The 20,296-nt window shown below is 49.7% G+C and overlaps 1 protein-coding gene and 1 long non-coding RNA gene across 12 annotated transcripts in view; one reads left to right on the top strand and one right to left on the bottom strand.

The window, feature by feature from the left end:
* Positions 1-128: 128 nt before the first annotated feature.
* On the top strand, positions 129-8,783 carry LOC118318521. Of its 2 annotated transcripts, none has more exons than XR_004795744.2 (5): positions 129-263; positions 4,043-4,221; positions 4,349-4,419; positions 8,296-8,400; positions 8,642-8,783. It is a non-coding gene; the product is annotated as an uncharacterized LOC118318521 (long non-coding RNA). The 2 variants fall into 2 exon arrangements; XR_004795748.2 differs by having other exon boundaries at positions 4,043-4,225.
* Positions 6,427-20,296, bottom strand: part of LOC118318461 (protein PHTF2) — a 27,520-nt gene continuing 13,650 nt past the window's right edge. For 4 of the 10 annotated variants that reach the window (XM_047335898.1, XM_047335900.1, XM_035648134.2 and 1 more), the window contains 17 exons: positions 18,288-18,344; positions 17,979-17,990; positions 16,477-16,546; positions 16,056-16,214; positions 15,512-15,677; positions 14,297-14,461; positions 13,413-13,620; positions 12,942-13,329; positions 12,791-12,861; positions 9,471-9,599; positions 9,300-9,385; positions 8,609-8,804; positions 8,308-8,526; positions 8,042-8,197; positions 7,864-7,959; positions 7,636-7,761; positions 6,427-7,544 (listed from right to left, as the gene is read on the bottom strand). In XM_047335898.1, the coding sequence (XP_047191854.1) occupies positions 7,524-7,544; positions 7,636-7,761; positions 7,864-7,959; positions 8,042-8,197; positions 8,308-8,526; positions 8,609-8,804; positions 9,300-9,385; positions 9,471-9,599; positions 12,791-12,861; positions 12,942-13,329; positions 13,413-13,620; positions 14,297-14,461; positions 15,512-15,677; positions 16,056-16,214; positions 16,477-16,546; positions 17,979-17,990; positions 18,288-18,344 (2,325 nt within the window). In that variant the 3' untranslated portion in view covers positions 6,427-7,523. Of the gene's footprint in view, positions 7,545-7,635; positions 7,762-7,863; positions 7,960-8,041; positions 8,198-8,307; positions 8,527-8,608; positions 8,805-9,299; positions 9,386-9,470; positions 9,600-12,790; positions 12,862-12,941; positions 13,330-13,412; positions 13,621-14,296; positions 14,462-15,511; positions 15,678-15,817; positions 15,924-16,055; positions 16,215-16,476; positions 16,547-16,631; positions 17,441-17,978; positions 17,991-18,287; positions 18,345-20,296 lie in introns of those variants that run through there. The other 6 variants (XM_035648160.2, XM_035648168.2, XM_035648175.2 and 3 more) reach the window with 6 other exon arrangements.

Below are 20,296 nucleotides of genomic sequence, written 5' to 3'. Positions count from 1 at the left end.
TGCACCACCGAGTAGATGCTGTCGTTGCTATTTCTCCATTAGCACTTGGCTAACACGCCTAGCCGCTCGGGGGTTGTAACGCACGTGCAGTTGGCGGCGGTGCGATTGCGGTCCTGCAATGACCGTCGTCTGTCTGTACCGCGAGTTCACACGCACGGGCCACGTCGGACTCGTCTCCGTTTGTACGTCGCCTGTGCGCGCGCGAGAGAGCGAAGGTGGCCGCTGATGGCAAATTAGCATAACCGACGCCCCCGAAAGACCAGGTTTTTATGAGCTGCCCATTGTTTGCACTGAATATTCATAATGTGCTATATATATTGTATAAAGTCATTGAAGTACGAAACTTTCGGACCTTAAAGCAGAGTTGAAGGTTATTGATTGTTAATTAATTATTCTAGGGAGAGGGGCCCAAAAATCATTCTATATGCACTGTAAGACTTGGTGAGCGCCCGCTTATTGCTAGAAGCTGCAGCTGAACTGACCAGAACAACGAATTTAGAGGTGCTACTTGTGTACATTTAGAAAAAAAAGACACACAGAATCCTTAATTTAAGGTATGTGCACATGCTTCATTGTAAAGATTTAGATTCCATGTTTTGACATTTGATGGATTGGAGAAGAAATGAAAGACAGACGTACAGATAGACAATCTTGTGATATTGTGTTGCAAAGAGATAATATCTGGGAAGTGACGTAGCGGCTTTTGATGCGAGAATTGTGACAATTGAGTCTGTTTTATATCCAGATATCCCCCGGTTGTGGAGGTGGTGTCCAGATAACAATGTGGGCTTCATAGATAAGTGGCGCGCCTTTTGGAGAATTCCTGGTCTGATGCGGAGAGACGGCATTCATCCAACTTTGGATGGTGCAGCTGTCATTGGTAGAAACCTGACTCGGTTACCTAGACGGTCAAACCCGTGACATTTCAGAGTTGCAGTCTTACACGCTTCTCTGCGCTTCTATTACAGCAGTCGCCCCCGCGAAACCCCAGAGAAATTATTCATGCCCCACGACCACTTGAACTATCGACACCAAAGGTAAATAAAAGAGGTGGAATTCACACGAATCTCATAAAGAGCAACACAAAGCCTATAAATGAACCTAAGAATAGAACAATAAAATGTGGCTCATTTAATATGAGGTCGCTCCCATCTAAATCTTTGTTAGTGAATGATGTGATAACTGATGGAAGAATATGTCGGTTTAAACGAATCAACACCTCCCTCTTATAATAATACTCGTATTCCTCGGACCAAAGGCCGAGGAGGAGGAAGAGCAGCAGCAATCTGCCAATCAGACTTATTGCTCAACCCTCAACTCATTTGAAAGCCTAACTCTTGGCCTCTTTCACCCAAGCTGGAAATGTACTGGATGTAATGGACTTTTTATCTGAGTTGGTGCTTAGCACAGATAAAGTTATTGCAGTGGGTGATTTCGACATTCACGTGGATGTTGCCAACGACGGTCTTAGTTCTGCCTTTAATTCGCTCATAGACTGGATTGGTTTTACTCGACACGTAAACAAACCCACTCACTGTTTGAACCACACCCTCGACCTCGCTGTGACCTATGGCGTAGACGTTGACAATCTAATAGTGTTTCCTCAAAACCCTGAACTCTTTGTTATTTACTCCACTGCCATTCGTCGACACAGTGCAGGATAGGTATCAAAACTTTACTCCCACACAAATTGATGACGTTGTTGATAGTGCAGCAGCCTCACTACGTTCCACACTCGACACTGCCGCCCCTCTGAAAAAGAAGACAGTCAAACAGAGGAGGATAGCTTTAAAACAGACGTCACGTGGGTTAGAAAGGAAGCGGCGTTCCAATAGTCGAGATGATTCTCACCTAGACTGGAAAAATAGTTACATCACATGTAAGAAAGCCAGAACCACTAATTATTCTTCAGCGGTTGAGGAAAATAAAAACAACCCCAGGTTCCTCTTCAGCACTGTAGCCAGGCTGACGGAGAGTAAAAGCTCGACCGAACAGTCTATTCCTCCAACTCTAAGTAGCAATGATTTCACGAGTTTCTTTACTAATAAGATTATTGCCAGCAGAGAAAAAATGTACCAGCTCCTTTGCACTGATAGCACAGTGTCCAGTACAGTAGCTTCTGAACCAACAGTATGGCCTAATTAATATTTAGAATGCTTGTCCCCTATAGATCTGGCTGAGCCGACTTTACTCGTCACTTTATCCAAGTCATCAACCTGTCTTTTAGATCCTATTCCATCGAGGCTATTTAAGGATGCGTTACCTTTAATCAGATCCATTTCTCTATATTGACAGGCTATGTACCAAAGGCCTTTAAGGTGGCGACTCTAGACCCACATCAAACCCCCCCTTTATCTGTAAAATCCTTGAAAAAACTGTCGCTAACCAGTCGTGCGACTATTTACACGGGAACAGTCTGCTTGAAGACTTTCAGTCAGGTTTTAGAAAACATCATAGTACAGAAACAGCACTACCGAAGGTAACCGACGACCTTCTGGTGGCCTCAGACAGTGGACACGTTTCTATTCTCGTCCTTTTAGATCACAGAATTCTGTTACGGAGACTACAAGACATTGGGATTAAAGGAACAGCACTAGAATGGTTCAAGTCCTGCTTATCTGATTGATTTCAGTTTGTTAACGTTAATAACAAATCTTCCATTCGTACAAAAGTGAGACATGGGTACTTTTCACTAAATATATGCTTCCTTTAGGCAATACCCAGCTGCATTTATCTATTAAGCCAGATGAAAGTAATGGGGTAGACAAACTTCAAGATTGTCTTAAAGACATAAAGGCCCGGATGACTTTTATTTTTGTACTTTGAAATTCAAAAAAACGGAGGTCATTATACTCGGCCCTAAACACCTCAGAGAAACATTATCCGATCATACAGTTGCCTGGGATGGCATTACCTTGGCCTCCAGCTGTACTGTGAGAAACCTTGGAGCTACCTTTGACCAGGACATGTCTTTGGACTCACACATGAAACAAGTCTCTGGGACAGCCTTCTTTCACCTGCGCAATATCCAGAACATTAGAAACATCCTATGTGAAAAGGATGCAGAAAAAGTAGTCGATGCATTTGTTACTTGTAGACTGGACTACTGTAATTCATTACCGCTAGGACGCCCCAATAAGTCTGTGAAAAGCCTGGAATTGATCCAAGATGCCGCAGCGCGAGTTCTGACGGGAACTAGAAGGAGAGATCATATTTCTCCAGTGTTGGAATCTGGGCATTGGCTTCCTGTAAAATTCAAAATACTGCTCCTAACCTACAAAGCCCTTAATAATCGAGCTCCATCATATCTTACAGAGATCACAGTGTTTAATAAACCATTTCGGTATCATGCTGTTATAGGGCTAGACTGCTGGGGCAACTTGCGTCACGAGCATCTTTGTCCCTCTCCCACTTTTTTCCATCTCTCTGTCTCTCTCTCTGCCCCCACGTATCTACATGACATGTCACTAACCCCGTTTGTGTTTTCTGTCTCTCCTAGTGTATCTCTGACCCCAGAGCCGCAGGACCCAAACCCGTCATTATTGTTATTGTTATGAATATGAATATGGTCACTGATAATAACAACAACATAATTGTATTTGTTGTTAATTACAAGTATCAGTCTGGTACAGATTAAAGCGGCGGTTGTACAACTGTCCTCTCTGTCTCTTCTCTCCTCCCACCCTCTTTCTGCCCATTTCTGTCCTCACCCCGACCGGTCGAGACAGATGACCGCACACAACTGAGTCTGGTTCCGTCAGAGATTTGTTCCTGCTAAAAGGGAGTTTTTTCTCTCCACAGGGTTTTCCCTGTATTCTTGTCCTCACTATGTAAAGTGCCTGGAGACAATGTACGTTGTGATATGGCGCTATACAAATGAAATTGAATACTTTGTTTATCCAAAGCTGGGGAATTCCCGTGTAGCAGCGGCACGTGTCACACAGCACACTAAATATATATACCCACACAAATAAATGTAAAAGAGAATAAGAGACGTGAAGAATTGACGCGAATACGAATAATGTCATGTGCCGGGATTCAGAGTTTGTCTGTCAGGCAGAGGAGGTGAGGTGTCGTACAGTCTTACGGCACGCGGCAGGAGAGATGTCCTGGAGCGGTCCGTACGACGGGGAATCTGAATCAGTCTATTGGAGAAGGCGCTCCGCCGTCTGTCCAGCGTGAGGTGGAGAGGACGGTCCGGGCAACCCGCGACGGATACCGGTTTGTTCGTAGTCGTCCTCTCCGCCGCGGCCTATTTCTCGATCAGTCGGTCACACGAATCGATGGGCGTTTTATTTCACGTGCTGAGCCCCACGAATAAAATTCCTCTAACTGTCTCTGTTCCCAGGCGGTGGGTGAAATGTCAGACCCGGATACCCCCCAAAACTCTCTGCATGGCCGGATAGCAACCAGCAGGAGGTAAGTGAGAAATGTGTCGTCTTTTCTGTGCCCTCTAAAGACAAAGTACAAATTGTAAGAGAGACAATGGCAATAGCTCCGCACTGTAGTCTGAATTTGTCTGGCCGCAGTTTGGTCACTAGAAAATGTTTGTCTGATTTCTCAAAAGAAGGCACAATTGTTACAAGAGTAAAATCCAGCCGTTCACCCGCGGGCACTTTTGCCGAAGCGATCCTGGCGGCAGGTTTTTAGAAAGTCGTGGTATCAATTTGTACAAATACGCCACAGTGGGCAGATTGCACGGCGCTAAAAATAAAAGTGTGGAAAGTAAAGTCGAGTTAATTGGAGTTTTTAGTCTCAATCTGTAGATTCAAGTCTTTTTCCAAATAGACGATTATCCGAGAACTTTATTTGTATAGAGCGTGCGATTGAGGGTCAGTACGCAGGGGTTGCTTTTGGTTTCCAAAATCCCAGCTTTTGATTTCCTGCCCATTGTTTGCACTGAATATTCATTAGATGCTATATATTTGACAAAGTCCGCCGAGCGTGCAAAGTGTTGCAATGATTATTGTAGGGCTATGCGACAACGCCACTGTAAGACTCGATGAGCACAATATATATCTATTTTGGGGGGGGCCAAAAGACTTGCATACGCTAACTGACGCTGCAGCTGCAGCTGAACAGAACAAAGAAAAACTAAATAGTTGAAGACCATCTCCATACAGTTTGCGTACTAGGGGCGCAACGGTACGGTTCTCAGTCGAGGGGGAAAATGCAGAAAAGTGCTCGTAGTTAATTGGAAACGTTTGTTGTAATGAGTTAAACGATAACAGTTTAACGTTTTTCAGCTCTCAGTGCAATAGGTTCAAATGAAATGAAAAATACAAACTACAATGTATATAATTATAATTGGAATAATGCTCTTGCAAAATTATCCAATGAATAAAATACAGCTCCAGTTCATAGGCGCGCCCCCACCATTTGAGAAGTACTGGCGTCGTGGCTTTTGAGGAAGACTTGGTCCAGGTCTAATAGTAATAATAATAATACATTTCCTTTACAGAGCACTTTGACGGAGGGGGAGGAGGGGGCGTCGACGTGAATGCTTAAATCTCCGTGTGCGATAATATGGTACAGAGCGAGGCCAGAAGTTCACTGGGTGGCCGATAAATGACAAGAATAGTCACAGCGGCGTATCACTGCTAAGCCAGCCCCGCGATTCTTCCAAATAACGATAGCCGGAAGGACGAGCTTCATTTAGTGCAAAATAGTCCTCTGGCTGGTGCCAGGTGTCAGTAAGACACACACAGTCAATTTTTGCCCCTGAGATGCGATCGCCTAAGAGACGGTGCGTTTGACGGTTCAATATTGAGACTGGAGGATGGGGGGTGGACTTTAGAGGCCGAAGTAGACTGAATATAGCCGCTAACCGTCAGCCAACACGTTGGCAGCCGACTGCTGGCCGACTGGAGGCGGCATCGGTAAAAACGGCAGGACCCAGCAGGCCTGGTGACAGATGAGGCCAGACTCGTATTTCTCCCCCTGCGGTCGTCGTAGCAACTCGTCCGGATGGGTGTCAGAGGCAGCTGCGTTGCTATTGCGTCTGTTTTATATCCAGATATCCCCCCCCCCCCCCGACGAGAACATGAACAACCAAACGAGCGCTGCGGGCAGACTCGGTGGCTGGATTGTTTACTTGTGTTTGGCGTGTGGAAAGTCAAGCGGAGGCAACTCCATTTCTACAGAAGTCTACGAGACCTGTCATACTCGATTGGTAATGTCAGGAAAGAGTGTTTGGTTTCAAGTCCTGTCCCGTACAGCGTGATTTGTATGTGGGTCCCCCCCCCCCCCCCCCCCCCGTCCCAAAAAAGAAACTGCGCTCCTCCCAATGTGGAGGAGGTTCCTGGCGTGACGCTGAACCCGACCAACCGTTTGTTCCTCGGGTGTCCCTGCATGCGCTCTGTCCTCAGAGGCCCTTTTTTCCCTCTGCAGTTTGTAAGAAACGGGAAAGAAGAAGGAGCGAGCGAGTCGACATTCATTTCTTTTTATTTTTCTTATCAAAAAGTAGACCTTGTGGACAGACCAGTTGAGCCAAAAAAACACACGAGTAAATGTAAATATTTCCCAACTTTGATTCATTTCATTTTACAATTCTTTGTTCCTTTATAAACATGGTCAAACACGTGCGTGAGGAACGAACGAACGAACAAACAAACAAGCAACCGTGACGCGAGAAAAAGTGAACAAGTATTTCCAAAGGGAAAGGGACTTTAAAGCACAATGCTGCAAATACATTCTTTTCTCAGCAGAGACAAACAATAAGCACTTTGGTCTTCCTCAAACACACTGAAGACGAGTCGACAAGGGGCGCGCCGTCAGTTTAATCACGTTGAAGATACTTTAGGTACCGCGCGGGGCGAACTTTGAGAGCGGCGATGGGACACTCGGGGCTACCGCTCTGACGAGATGTAACTTTTTCCGTTTAAAGTGCATATCTCCATTGGCAGCGCGCGAGGGCAGAGGAGTACCGGGGTACGGATGTGAAACGGCCTCGAGGGTCCGCTGGAAAGTAGCCGCGCGTCTGCGAATGTCCCAAAGTACACGGGGGCCGGCGAGGGGATGAAGCGATTGGCGTTGAAATAGCGCCGATGGAAATAGTCGAGTCGAGCATCGTTTCTATAAATGTCCATTGTCCGGATGGTGGAGCGGAGTGTGATGGCGACGGATTATGTGCGAATGAATGCCGGGGTCATGGGGTATAGTTAAAAGTCCCCGCAATGGGGCCTGCTGACGTGGGCTTAAAAACCTTGAAATGGTAAAATCCAAAAAAAACCCGTTTAGTTTAGAAACTCGCCGGACGTAAATAGCAACTTTCCAACCAGCGCCTTTTGGAGTCCAATAATTAGCAAACAATGCAGCTCAGAGCCTAGACTATCGCGACGTCGGTAATACTTTTTGTAGAGGGGTAAAATGTAGCATTGTAACAGGAAATGGAAACAAACTAGGATTGGAAAAAGTCCAAGTAAAAACACTGAGGGGGTAAATAAATAGTTTGCGAATTGCACAAAGTGAGAAGGTGGACGCGATGCGCGGTTCAGTCAGTCAGACGGTGGCGCTTCCTCTTGTCAGGATTTGATCTTCCACAGCTGCGAACAGAAACAAGCCACAGTGCAGTTAGATTTCAAGCGAGGGACGTCAGGCCGGCATTGCAGAACGGCGACAGAGACGAGCGCGTACCTTCAGGTTGAATCCCAACAGGTCCGAGATGACTCCCGACACAGCCGACAGGATGACCACCTGGGTGATGTTGTAGAGCAGAGGGTTCATGGTCAAACCGTACAACCTGAAGGGAGTGTCTAGCTCCTTGGGGGGGGGGGGGGGGGAGAGAGAGAGAGAGACATTAGTCGGACGACGTCACCGTACGCGTAGGTATATGTGTATGAGACGATGGGGCGGGGTTAGCACCTTGAGTAGTTTGGTAGCCAGTTTCAAGACGTTGTTGACCAGCGTGAGCTCCTCTTTCTTGTTTGGCTTCTTTTCCATCTTGAGATACAAGTTGATCTGCGAAAGGGGCGGACGTGAGCGTGCGGGGGATGGGGGTTGTGAAGGTGCCGTGGGGGGGGGGGGGGGCGCGCGCGCGTACCTGTTCGGTGAGCAGTATGGAGGTGTTGCTGTACTTTTTGCTGGTCTCGGAGCCCAGGGTGACGAACCTGAGCAGGAACAGAGACAGACTGGAGCACCAGATGAGCAGCTCCCAGTTATAGTGACACTCGAGGAAGGTTCCGTGGACGTGGAGCAGCTGAAAGGGGAGAGAGACAGAGAGGGGGGGGGGGGAGTTGAGGCGCTTTGCGGAGCATGTCAACTTGTCTGGGGTTTTTGTTTCCCCCCCGACGCCAGCGACGGCGATACCTGGGCACAGCAGATGAAGACGACGGACAGAGTGAGGAGGAAGGCCGAGGACACGATGACGTCCACGGAGCGCTGGGGCCCCCGTCTCTTGAGGTAGGAGCGCAGCGACAGCCACATTTTGATGTTTTGCACTTTTTTCAGTCGGAAGTGGGGGACCTCGGACTTCCTGGCCCGGCGGGCCGAGGTGAGGTGTCCAAAGAGCTTGGCGAAGAGCAGCCGCTGAAAGGAGCAAAGAGCGTCAAGGGGGGGGTGGGGTTGGTTGTTAGGGTTAGGGTGGGCGCCTCCTCCTCCTCCTCCTCACCTGTTTGTAGGTCCTCTCTGCCACGCTGAGCAGGAAGAAGAAGAGCCCCGCGAGGCAGACGCGCACCAGGAAGCTCAGCGCGACCATGGCGACGACCAGGGGCGCGTGCGCTCCCGAGCCGGCCCCCAGCGCCACGGCCAGCAGGTGGCGGGGCGAGAGGGCCGTGAGCCGCTCCAGGTCCCTGTGCTGGGCCAGCCTGCAGGGGGAGGGGGAGGAGATGGTGTGTGTGGTGCGCGTGCAGGTGCGTGGCATGAGCGATCAGCCGACGGATTGGCGGCAGCTGCTGCTGCTGCCAGAGGAGCTGCAGCAGGGGCATAAGAGCGCGGGGTGTGCGCGAGGCGTCAGCCGGAGCGGCAGCCGAACGAAGACGGACAAAGACATGGGAGTCTTCTAGGGAGTCCTCGTAGGAGGCCGAGCACGTGAGTAACCCTGACCGCCATGCCACTCAGTGCGTGTCGTGTAGTACTGCAACAAGGGGCACGGGTGACTTTGATTGTACCCTTCACAGGCAAAGCGCACCCGCTCCAGCGATCGACGGCGCTACCTCGGACACAAACAGCTGCGGGTCTTTGACCCTAACGACTGTGCGCCACCAGGCCCGGAAAGGAGTCATCACAGACAATAAAGAAATAACCATGTTCTGCACCCGCAATGCTAATGTTTATTGTCACAGCAGCAGCAGCAGCATTACCTGTACGCAAAAGGCGCCAGACCCAGCGTCACCGAAACCAGGTTTCCAAACGCCTGGTAGCCGATACCGGGGGTGTAGAGATTCACCTGAGACGGGAGGAAGAGACACGTCGCGTTCAGACGGGCACTTTGCAAAGCCTGACGTGTCTGTTGCCGCCGCTCGCTCACTCACTCTGTTCATGATCATGCCGCTGATCTCCAGGACCGACATGTCGGCCTTCTTGCACTCGTTTACCTCCCACACTATAGCGCTCACTCTCTCCAGGCCGGGGTTGGAGCTGTGGAGCCAGGGAGCGTGACCCTGCAGGCAGACAGACAGACACATCATTATTATTATTATTATTATTAAACGCATACTAAATGGGGTTACATATTGAGGCCCTTGTCCGACTGTGGCACCTCCTACGACATAACAGGTAAGAGCTTTCTTTTTTTCCCCCTCAAGTCAACTTCATTGTTCCACACGTACAGACGAATTGGAAAACCGTTTGTCTCGGGCAAACGGCTCAGGAAACCACTACAAATAAAAAGAGTGCAGATTAAATGTAATACATGTAGAGGGCACCGACGACAGGACCAGTGCAGTTCTTGAGCTTCCTGACAGACGGGTGGCTGGGGGCGCCAGTGATGCAGTGTCCACAGCAGTACCATTGACGGTCAGTGGGGTGGCCTCTTTGGTCTTGTCCATGTTCACAAGAGGTTCTTATCCCCGCACAACTCGACAAAATGGCTGACCTCCTTCCTATAGCGGGTCTCATCTCCAACAATAATCACCCCCACCGCGCTCAGAATGGTGCTTTGCAGTGGTGAATGCCAAACTAAAGTCTACAAACTGCATTCTCACGTACGACTTCTCGGTATCGAGGTGGGTGAGGGCTGGCTGAAGAGCAAAACAGATTACATCCTCTTTGGGTCAAGGGGGGGTGGCAGAATTCACATGAGCCACGACCAGCCTTTCAAAGCACTTGATGATGATGGGGGGCTTCTCATTAACAGGTATGACAGCGGCAGCTTTGCAGCACGACGGAACAACAGCCCGACTCGGAAAGAGTTGAGGATGTCCGTGAAGACAGCTTTGATTCTGTCGGGTTGCGCTTTCCTGCCAATGTCCGGCATGTGCTCGCGTTCGGACAAATTCAAACACAAAGAACAGTCAGAAGCACTGTTAAAAAAAAAAACCGTGTTCCAAATTGGATTCAAGTGTCATAAACATTACTTTTTCATTTAAACTCATGGACGGTATTGTGTCCCAGTGCTCTTTGGATGATGAAATCAACCTCAGACACCTGCTGTAGTTAATTGGTTTGCCAGGTGAGCCCAATCAAAGGAAAACTACTTGAGAAGGACGTTCCACGTTATTAAGCAGGCCACAGGTTTCCAGCCATATGGGAAAGAAAAAGGATCTCTCTGCTGCCGAAAAGCCTCAAATACTGCAATACATTACATATTGCACCATCCTCGTGCTGACTCAAATGTGAGGAAGGTCTCTGCCACACCAATTCATCGGATTAGGAGAGCAGCTGCTAAAATGCCATTACAAAGCAGCCGGTGCCTCTGGAATCCCGCCCGACTGACCGCTTTCTTCCGCGGTCCAAAACCAAGAACCGTGCCTTCCCTAGCAAAATCTTCTCGTGCTGCAAACGATACCTCCGTGTCATTGGCTGCTAGGGGCGTAAAAGGAAAGAAACTCGTAGCGTGGCCCCCATCTTCCCCCGACCCTATTGACAACCTTTGGAGCATCCTCGTGCAAAACATCATCAAAACGGCAGCTCTGGGAGGAGCCTATTCTGACATCCCGCAAAGTCATCGAGCAGAAACTCTGCAAGAATTGTGAAGGGTAGCTTTTCTTCAGCCGGTTCCAGAAGCCAGTGAGGCCCATAGCTTAAAGGGCGGCCCCTACGCTCACAGAATCTAGACTTGCGGCACTCGACTATCGTTCTATATCGATAGTGAGCCTAAAGGCGACGTGGTGCCGTCCCCTCGGATTCCGAGCCGCAGAGAGAGCAGACGAAACGCTGCAGGTGTCTCGCCTGACGAGAATTCAAACGAAACCCGATCCAGAGGTAAAAAGGGGACTTTAACCAGAGCCAAAGCCCCACTGCGGAGCGAGCGAGGGTGACTAAACCCCGTCCTGTCACCAAAACCCTCGCGACGGGACGAAATAACAGCAGCGGCGTATGTTTCGGCCGCGCTAAAACCCCCGTTCAGTGGCATCCGCGCACCACCGCCGAAAAGCAAGCCCGTTTGCACGACCTCCAGAGAGAGCCCCGAGTGATTACGTAACAGCGGAGCAAAGCGCCGAATCGCATTCCGCACCGCGAGAAGCTCCAGTGTGGTGGCCCCGACGCCCGAGTCACTGAAGGAGGAATGGAAACGATGGGGATCGACGAGCAGACAAATGAAGCAGGCCCAGGCGCGCGCTCTCGTAGCGGCTGAATCCAATTCCGCCCCCGAGATGAACAACGTTTTCAGAGGGTAAAGGACAGCTCTTTTTCCAGTTTACGGCAAAGCCCGGGAGCGTGACCAGGTTGTACCGACACCCCTATGAAACGACAAACGCGGCAACTTACCGCGTTTCGGGATTATGGGGACGCGGCGATATGCATCTTTCGGGTCTGTGGAAATGAACCAGTCCCCCCCATTCACGCATGTCAACATGTGGAGCGTGCGTTTGCCAGAGACGGGCCGTGGAGACATGAATGCGGCATTGACAAGCGGTGACGCATGCACGCGCCAAAGGGTGAGGGGAGGTGGAGATACCAGTGCAGTGTCCACACGACACCTTCTTGATGGAAAGGTGCAGCCCAGCCAGCGGACTAGGAAACGGGCTGAATGTCAGCGCTCTTCAAAAGTAGCTCGTGTTTGGCACACAAACATTTACTGCCGATTGGAAACGCGTGACCTCCCCTCGCGCGTGGCTGGCTTCGCTCCCGGACAGCCTCTCACTCTGCATGGTTCTTCCCACATCTCCTCCTGACAACAGCCGTCATCCTTTGAATTCCTTGCCTTCAAAACCCTCCTTCCTCTCTGACTTCACTCCACATCCACATGCCTCCCCCCCCGCCTTCCGCAACCTCAAATCAATCCACCCTCACCATCTCTCTGACATGCTCCCCTCAAAACAAAAACAGGGTCTCCTTCAACTGCCCTTGGTGAGATGAAACAAACTGGCCGCCAGCTCCGATCCGTCGTGCGTCGGCCGAGAACGCTCAGTGTCTTTGGTTCTTCTCTCTGGCCAATCGGTTCCTACCCTGCTGCGAGGGGGGGAAGCCGTTTGACCTGAATACGGTGGGCCACAGCCTCTTGGACAAGGTGACGCTACGCGAGTGCAAGCGCCCAGGCTTTCCGCAATTGCCCCCCCGTTGCCCACTTTAGCCTCGGCCCTGCGTGCGGTTTTCCCCCGGAAATGCTAGGGTCAATGTGCGGAGGCTCTCCCCCCCCCCCCCCCCCTTCAAATTCCTCTGCCAAATGCAGTTCAAGCGACTCACGGACCTGATGGAAAGGGTCGTCTCTGTATTCCTTTTTAGCGGGGGGGCACGCTGGCGTTGTCGCTCCTTCTCCCTCTGTAAAAAAACAAGAGTCAGAGTTTTACTCGACCTGAAAATGACACGTGCCACAGTCTGACGTTCCGGCCTCCTCTCACCTGTTTCTGAGCTGCACGAGGATCTGCACTCGGCGCAGTGTAGGAAGTCCTCCCACATCAGGTCCTCCGTCTCGGACTCGTGCCGGGCGCTCTCAGAGTCCCGAGTCCTCAGACTGGAACATCTGGAGCTGCAGCTGGTGCCGGACTTGGACGCGTCCTGACGGAAGACCAGACAGTCAGGCGCTTGCCCGCGCGGCCTCCCCGCGCGCGTTCCGCAAACCGCCGCTCTGAAAAGTTTTACCTCCGCCCCATAGTGTTTCTTGTAGTGGTGCGCGCCCTTGCGGTTTCTCAGCGTACAGTCGCTGCTCATTCTTTCAACCCCCCTGCGGAGGGCGCCGTAGGAGGCTTCGGGGTCCTCCTCGCTGGACGCCTCGTCCGAAGCCGGCTCCTTGGGAACAAAGCGGGCGCGCGTCAAGTCGACGTCCGCTTCGGCTGTCGAGGACATTTCACAATTAATTGTTCGCGCCTCACCTTGTCGTCGTCGTCGCCGCCGGCCGGCGTCGTTCCCGCGCGCGCGGGCTGGACGCGAGAGTTCCGGCGCGCCTCGTCGGGCCCGTTCGGCGAATCGCGGAGCTGGAGTCCCTCTTCGCTGCTGCGATTGGTCACGCGGCCGTCCAGCGACACGTAGCCGTTGTCCGTCTCTGTAGATTTGTCGATGGAAAGCTTGGACTTCTTGGATCTTGAGGAGGAAATGAAGGGCGGGAGAAAAAGACGGACGCGCGTGGAAAGAAAAACAGAGTGAACAAAGGGATTCTCGCAGGTCGCAGACGCGCAGCCAGATGAGTCGCGCCACTAAATGAACCGCAACCGCGCGCGCGGGCCAAACAAAGTCAACTGAATATCGTCCTCGATGAACGGATCGCTACCAGAAAACAAATGAACCCGTGGAACAACAAGAGTCTTGAACTAGAGCGCCGATCCACAGTCATGGAAATAGAGGCGCGGGGAGGAGTGCGGGATTCTCCTTTGTTTTTTACAACTCTGATCCCAAAATAACCATCCCGTCGGTCGCGTCCCGCGCCCCTTTCCATCGGAGCTTGTTCAGCACTTCAATACAGAGTTAGCTGCAAATTCCCTCCGCTCCTTGCTCTGATTGCATAGTGCGGCTTTTCTTTTCCAATCGTCCGTCAGTCAACTATTATTTTCATGTTCAAAACCAATCCGGCGAGGAGAGGAAGCCACGTTGCAGCTAAAGACGCCGAGTCGGGGGAGGGATTCGGGTTTTTTCGTTTGAAAGAAATCAATTTGCTCCCAATCTCAATGTCGTTTCCAAAGGAATTCTAAACGTGGCGTTTCATCAAACCCGAGCCCCGGCCCCGTCTCCGCGTAGGAAAACGGGAAATGAAAATACACACCCAGCTTTACAGATATCATGCCAGAAATCTTGGAAGAGAGTGCCCAGGCTGTATGTGGAGCTGCTGGCAGAGTGGGAATGTGGCGCCCCCTCCTGTGTGTTATCGGTAGTGCTAGACCCGTCGCCTTCCCTATGCGCCTCCATCTGAGCTGCCTTCCTCAACTTCCTTCAGTGTGGAAAGAGTACAAGGCGGAGAGACACTTAGAAACTGCGGCGGCGGCGGCGTCGTGAAGGTAAACACTTTTTCTTTTGATCTTCGCTGTCACAAAAGACAAACTGTGCAGTTTAAAATCCACACACCCGCTGTACACAGAGGACGATTGATTCAAGATACATAGGATTTGAGACTTTTCCTTTTTTTGCTAGATACAAACATAAAAGTTGGATTTGGTGGAACGGCCCCCCCCTTCATAAATGTAACAAGACTTTTGCATGACATCAAAATGGTAGCACTGTTGACACGCGTCAAGCGTTCCTCCAATTTGGGATTGAAAATGTCTTTGCCGCCCATGACATGACATGTCTACAAGAGCTGGATGAGGAAAGGAGAGAGAGACAGATACAGAGAAAAATATTCCGACGAGGCTTTAAGCACTCAATGTTCGATTAACTGGGTCGACCGGACCGACCGAGAAGCTAACTCGGTTTCCGCGGTCCCATTTTCTTCCCGACATTCAGAAAATTGTCTCGACGTGGGTCTGAGCCAGAATTAAACAAAACAAAACAAAGTCTAAACACTACAAAACTCACACGCAACTAATCCTGTGGTCGTCCTTCAAACCACTCTGAAATGATTTCCTGCTTCGCCTGTAAATTAAATCGACGGGGATTCTGGGGATAAGAAAAAGCTACATTTCTTTTTTGGAGTTGCTCGCTTCACAAAAGCTCGCGGGGAACAAAACTTTATCCCTTCTTTTCAGACTGACTCTCTGGTGCCACGTCACGTGACATTTTCATGTTTCCACTCTCTTCTGCACCTGCCTCTTTTTTTTGCATTCCCTCTTCTGTAGCATTTTCCTGCACTTTGTCCCACTCTTCCCTGTATGACAGAGTACTAGGGCCGCTAGAAGCAATGCCATTTTGGAAATACAGTCATGATATTAAAAGAAGATTTCTTTTCTCTAATAATTATGGCTTTAAATTTCGGAATCTTTCTTCTTCTTCTTCTTCAATGTGGCCCCAACACTCTCCCAATATCCGTTTCCTCCCGTCTCACCTGCGTCTCTTCCCCCCGCCGCCGGAGGCCGGTTTGGGCGTCCTGGTGGAGACGATCTGACAGTGGACGGTGCCGAGCAGCAACATGAGCCAGATGGCTCCGAACACCTCGGTGGTCGGGATCCCATGGGGCTGAGGGATGGTCACGTACAGGGCCGCCGCTGCCGCTGCGACGCAAAACAGTGTTGTTACTTTACAGTACCACATTATGAACAGAAAAAGCTTGAAAATGATTCATTTCTAGGAATGTTCAGGTTTTGAAACGACTGAACTTGGACGTCTGTCATTTCTATATTTAAACTTCTACCACTTTTTGCTGCTGCCGTCAAATTGGAACAAAGCACAATTTTGCTACACGTGTCGACGCATAGTTCAGGAGGAATGCGATATTGCCACGACGGCTGCCAATTTTGTCCTGTCTGCAAATCACAAAGTACAACCAATGACAACTGCCAACGATCTTGTACAACAGTTTCTCTGTCGCCGCTCAAAACACTGGATTTTCAAGACACCGTTGTCTCTCTCACGCGCACACAGGCGCTTACCTTGCAGCAGATACAGAACCAGCAGTAAAAGGAAAATGGCTCTGGAGGTGACCTGGATCCACCACCGATAGAAGAACGGGAAGAAGACGACTCGGACGATGCCTTTCCTGGTCAGCGACGTCCACGGACTCTCTGGTTTGGCCTTGGCAAACGCCGAACCTAAAAAAGTGGCCGGTGGACAGAAAAACTCATTGGAGTGCCTTCATTTCTTTGCCAATTGGCCCTCTCTTTCTTCCTGCGCAATGAAATAACAATGAGGAGGAATCTGACTGATCTGATGAATAATTGAAAGTGCCACGAATACGAGGCAGAGACGAACGGCGACACCGCCGTCTCAGGTTCCCGCGCGCGACGTCCATGTTCGTCCGCCGTCCCACCGTTTCAGCTTTATGCCGTAAGACGGAAGGATCGAGCTTCTCACCTCTGACCAAGTCCACGTCTATGAGATCTGGTTTGACGTGTCCCGTCTTCTTTGGCTTGTTCCTCAAGCCCTGCGGGGGGAGACTCAGAGTCAATGTCAGACAAACAAACAGGGCAACATCATTAATATACATAGATTCTCTTTCCCCCTCGCACATTTAACACACGCACTCGTCTCCTTGTCGCGATCGCAATCGGCCCTGGAAGCAGCTGCGTCATTTCAAACAAGTGTGTCGCGGTTAAAGTTCCCCCGGCGGCACCGTCGCTTCCTGTGCCGACTACTCGCTTCCTCTGGATCAGAGTGCGCGCGTGTATCTTTCTGCTTTAAGCACAGAGCTAAGAGGAAGTTGACAATAACAATAACATCATCATCACAAATAAGGATCAATTCCTACATCAATTCCTATATTTCCAGTATAGCAACAAATGACACCTAAAGCCAGGTTACAATAGCCAGACCCACCAGTGCTAATATTTACATTCGGGCCAATCAACTTGTCTCTTATCAGTCATCGGTCTTATACTTATCTCTGAACAACACGGCCAGAGAGCCTAAAAGGAGGCGATCGATAGCTTCCTCTCTGCGGTAGATTCGTCCGCCGTCGTGCCCGGCCTCTTATCTCTGTGCTATTCGTATCCTCTTTTCTTTATAAACTACTTTCTCCTCAAGCGACGAGTTAAATGACGTCGACCGGGAGACGGTTCTTGCCACGTACAACGTGTGAATTCCACACGTTCATCTAAAGAGTCGTGCAAAGTCCAAAGACGTATCCCGACGCTGTCGTTTCGACCTAACGCCACGTGTCGCCGTTTCCCGTTTGCACTGGCGGGCGGGGACCAGAGTTTGACATCGTCCAAGAAAGATCACAGATAAACCCGCGTGCGACTTTGTCAAACTAGCCGCAAATATCAAAGCGTGCGTGTGGACTTTGAGCTCATTAAATAGTACTCTCACCTCACCTCTCTGTTTACAGAATGAGAGGTGAGGTCCCACCTCTACTTGGTGAGACGCCAACTGGAAAAAAAACCCCTTTCCAAAGCAACGTACTCGTACGTTAAAGGGGCGGTGACTTCAAATGAGTAATTCAAGAAGTACGCGTAATCCCCACACCTTTTCAAACCTCAGGAACCTCAGATGTTAGAGAATCTCATAAAATGTCACAAGCGAGGGACGAGCACCAGGATTCGCTTCAAGGCGAGCGCGCGCGCTCGCGACTGTCCCCACCGTGACTTTTATGGCCAAGTGAAAGACAGAAAATTGACCGGCTTGGGTTTCAGCGTCTCCACTTCCTACCAGTATCTTATTGGTGTCTTTTGATCGACATAAACATCAAACAGATGAATAGTTTCACTTCTAGAAAACACAGCTACAGAGCGGGGACGCGTCCTAGCGACTGAACCGAGCCATCCAATCAACCACAGTCTAGTGATCTACAGCGTCGGGTGAGGGCGCGTGCGCTGCGGGACGACGGGAGGGACGTCCCTCCCCTGCCGAGTACTCACCAGAGAGATAAACTGCTGAAAGGAGGAAGGGAGGAACAAGGGACGGAGATGGAGGTGAACAGAGGAGAGGTGGGCAGGTGACGCCCAGCCAGGAAGGCAGAGAGGAAAGAGTTACAAAGAAAAAAGCACTGGAAAACAACTGGCGGTGCGGTGAGAGGCAATGGCAACGGAATAAAAGACAGAGGGAAATAAAGGCGTGAATGTAAAAGACAAAACAATATTTTCTTTTGGAATATGCAGAGCACGCAAAGAAAAAGAGGGAAATGAAAAACAACAAACAAACAGAATTGTGAGACAAACCGCACGTACCTTTATTTCTCTCTGTTCCACCGATTTCTCCCAAATCTGTTGGTCGTAAGCGCCGATCTGGAAAAACAAACACGCGCACCATTACGTCTACAGTAAACACAACAGACGCAGGGGTCTTGAATAAAGGAAGAGGTGCAAGTCCCGTCGACGCGCGACGAGGCCAAAGTTCCCGCAAACAACTTTGGTGCGGCCGTAAACTGAACTGGTTTTCTATTGAAGCACGTCGTTCCGCAAACTAAAGCCCTTTCTTTGTCTCGGCTGCGGCATTATTTTTTTAACACCTCGCAACAAGTGTCGAGATTGTGAAGAGTCGCCAACGAAAACAGATTGTCGCGCTTTCTGTTTTCTTTGCGTGGGAGTGAATTATCTAATGCTCTCGCCACGTGAATGAAACGGCATCAAACGACTTTGTCAGTCTCTTTGCTTGGTTGAGAACCCCTGAAACTGGCCCCGGAGGTCGAGTTCAGCCAGAGTTCAGCCAGAGTTCAGCCACTTTACCGGGAAGAACGCGACCGATAGCCGGTATTCGTCTCGCGATGTACGCGCGCGTGTTTAATGAAGGCGAAAAGGTCCACAGTCGGGTTCTTTTCCATATAGCCAGAGTGTTTCAGAGACGCAAGAGGATCAGCTGATGGTCTGACCTCAGCAGATCAATGTGTGTGTGGCGCCCTGTGAGCTGGCCAGTGGAAAAGCTGCATTTTTTATGAGACTTTAATAAACACGGATAGAAAGAGAGACGGGTCAAACGCGAGAGAGTGCGTCTGATTGAGGTTACGGTGTTACTCTTCTGCCCTCTCTTTCTCTCAATCCACATTTGTTTTGATCAATAAGAAAATCATCGCCAGTGAAGCAGACATGGACGCTCGGTGTTTTTAAACCAAATGGCCGAATCGCTTTTCAGGACAACGCCAGTCCTGGTAATGATCCCAGAACTACAACTAATCAGCTCAGTGTTTCCGCCGTTACGTTGTGCGCGCGCACACAACCAGATACCAGCAAGAGATGTGCGTCACACAGCTTTTTCATTTAACAAAGCTCTGCTTTCATTTTTAAAAGACTGATATATATATTTATTTTTATCCGCAGCCCGCAGCTGTCACAAAATTACAGTCCAACGAGTGAAACCAAAGTCAATCGCGAGCTTTCCCATTGCTTCCGTTGTTCCGCTTGTCTCGTCTGCCCCTGGTGACGCGCTGCTCGCGTTCTATTTTCTTTTGTGTTATCTTTGTTATTATTGTTTTGTTCCGCGCGGTTTCAGTCCTGCATATTTTGTGCAGCAAATTAAATTAAACATTCAAGTGAAATGTGCACAACAAGTCCTGAAAACAATGGGAAAAGAGGAGGACATTCTAACATCTACAGTTCCAAGTCGGTTGGGAAGCCCAAGGTCAAACGATCGAAAGCACCGCAACAGCTGCTACATGGACCTGAAATGGTCAAACTGTTCTTGGGAATGCAAAACTATTCAGACGCATTTAGTAAACTCTCTATATAGTCTCGCTATTTCGTCAAGTCAATTCTACGCGATAACTGGACAAAGGTGGATCCCGACAACAACTTTCCAATTCAGACCACATTTGGGCCGACAGCTAATTTTGCACATCACTCGACCTATTACACACGCACACACAAAGTACATGTGGAGGACAGCCAGAGGCCACCGTGACCAGGCCAAGAGCAGGGAGATAAAGGAGGAGGAGGAGAGGGTAAAGATAAGGAGGAAGGTGGGCATGGAAAGAGGAGTAATTATATATACATATATATATAGCTCCGCGCGCGCGCGCGCGCACACACATACATGTTACATCATGGACTAGTGAGTGGAATTACCAGCACTGTAAATCCTCTTATCCTCCCACACAACACACACACACATTTAAAACACTATCTTTTGAATCGCCTCCTACCAAAATAATTAAAGTTCGAAACATTAATCAAATTTCCTACAAGTTCCTTCCTTCCTCTCGAGTTAGCATCATCTTTCTGTTGTTTTTTCTCATTACTCAACC

The sequence above is a fragment of the Scophthalmus maximus genome, chromosome 12 (assembly GCF_022379125.1).
Source record: "Scophthalmus maximus strain ysfricsl-2021 chromosome 12, ASM2237912v1, whole genome shotgun sequence".
NCBI lineage: Eukaryota > Metazoa > Chordata > Actinopteri > Pleuronectiformes > Scophthalmidae > Scophthalmus > Scophthalmus maximus.
Note: the sequence above shows the minus strand (reverse complement) of the source record. Positions and strands in the feature narration are given on the sequence as shown.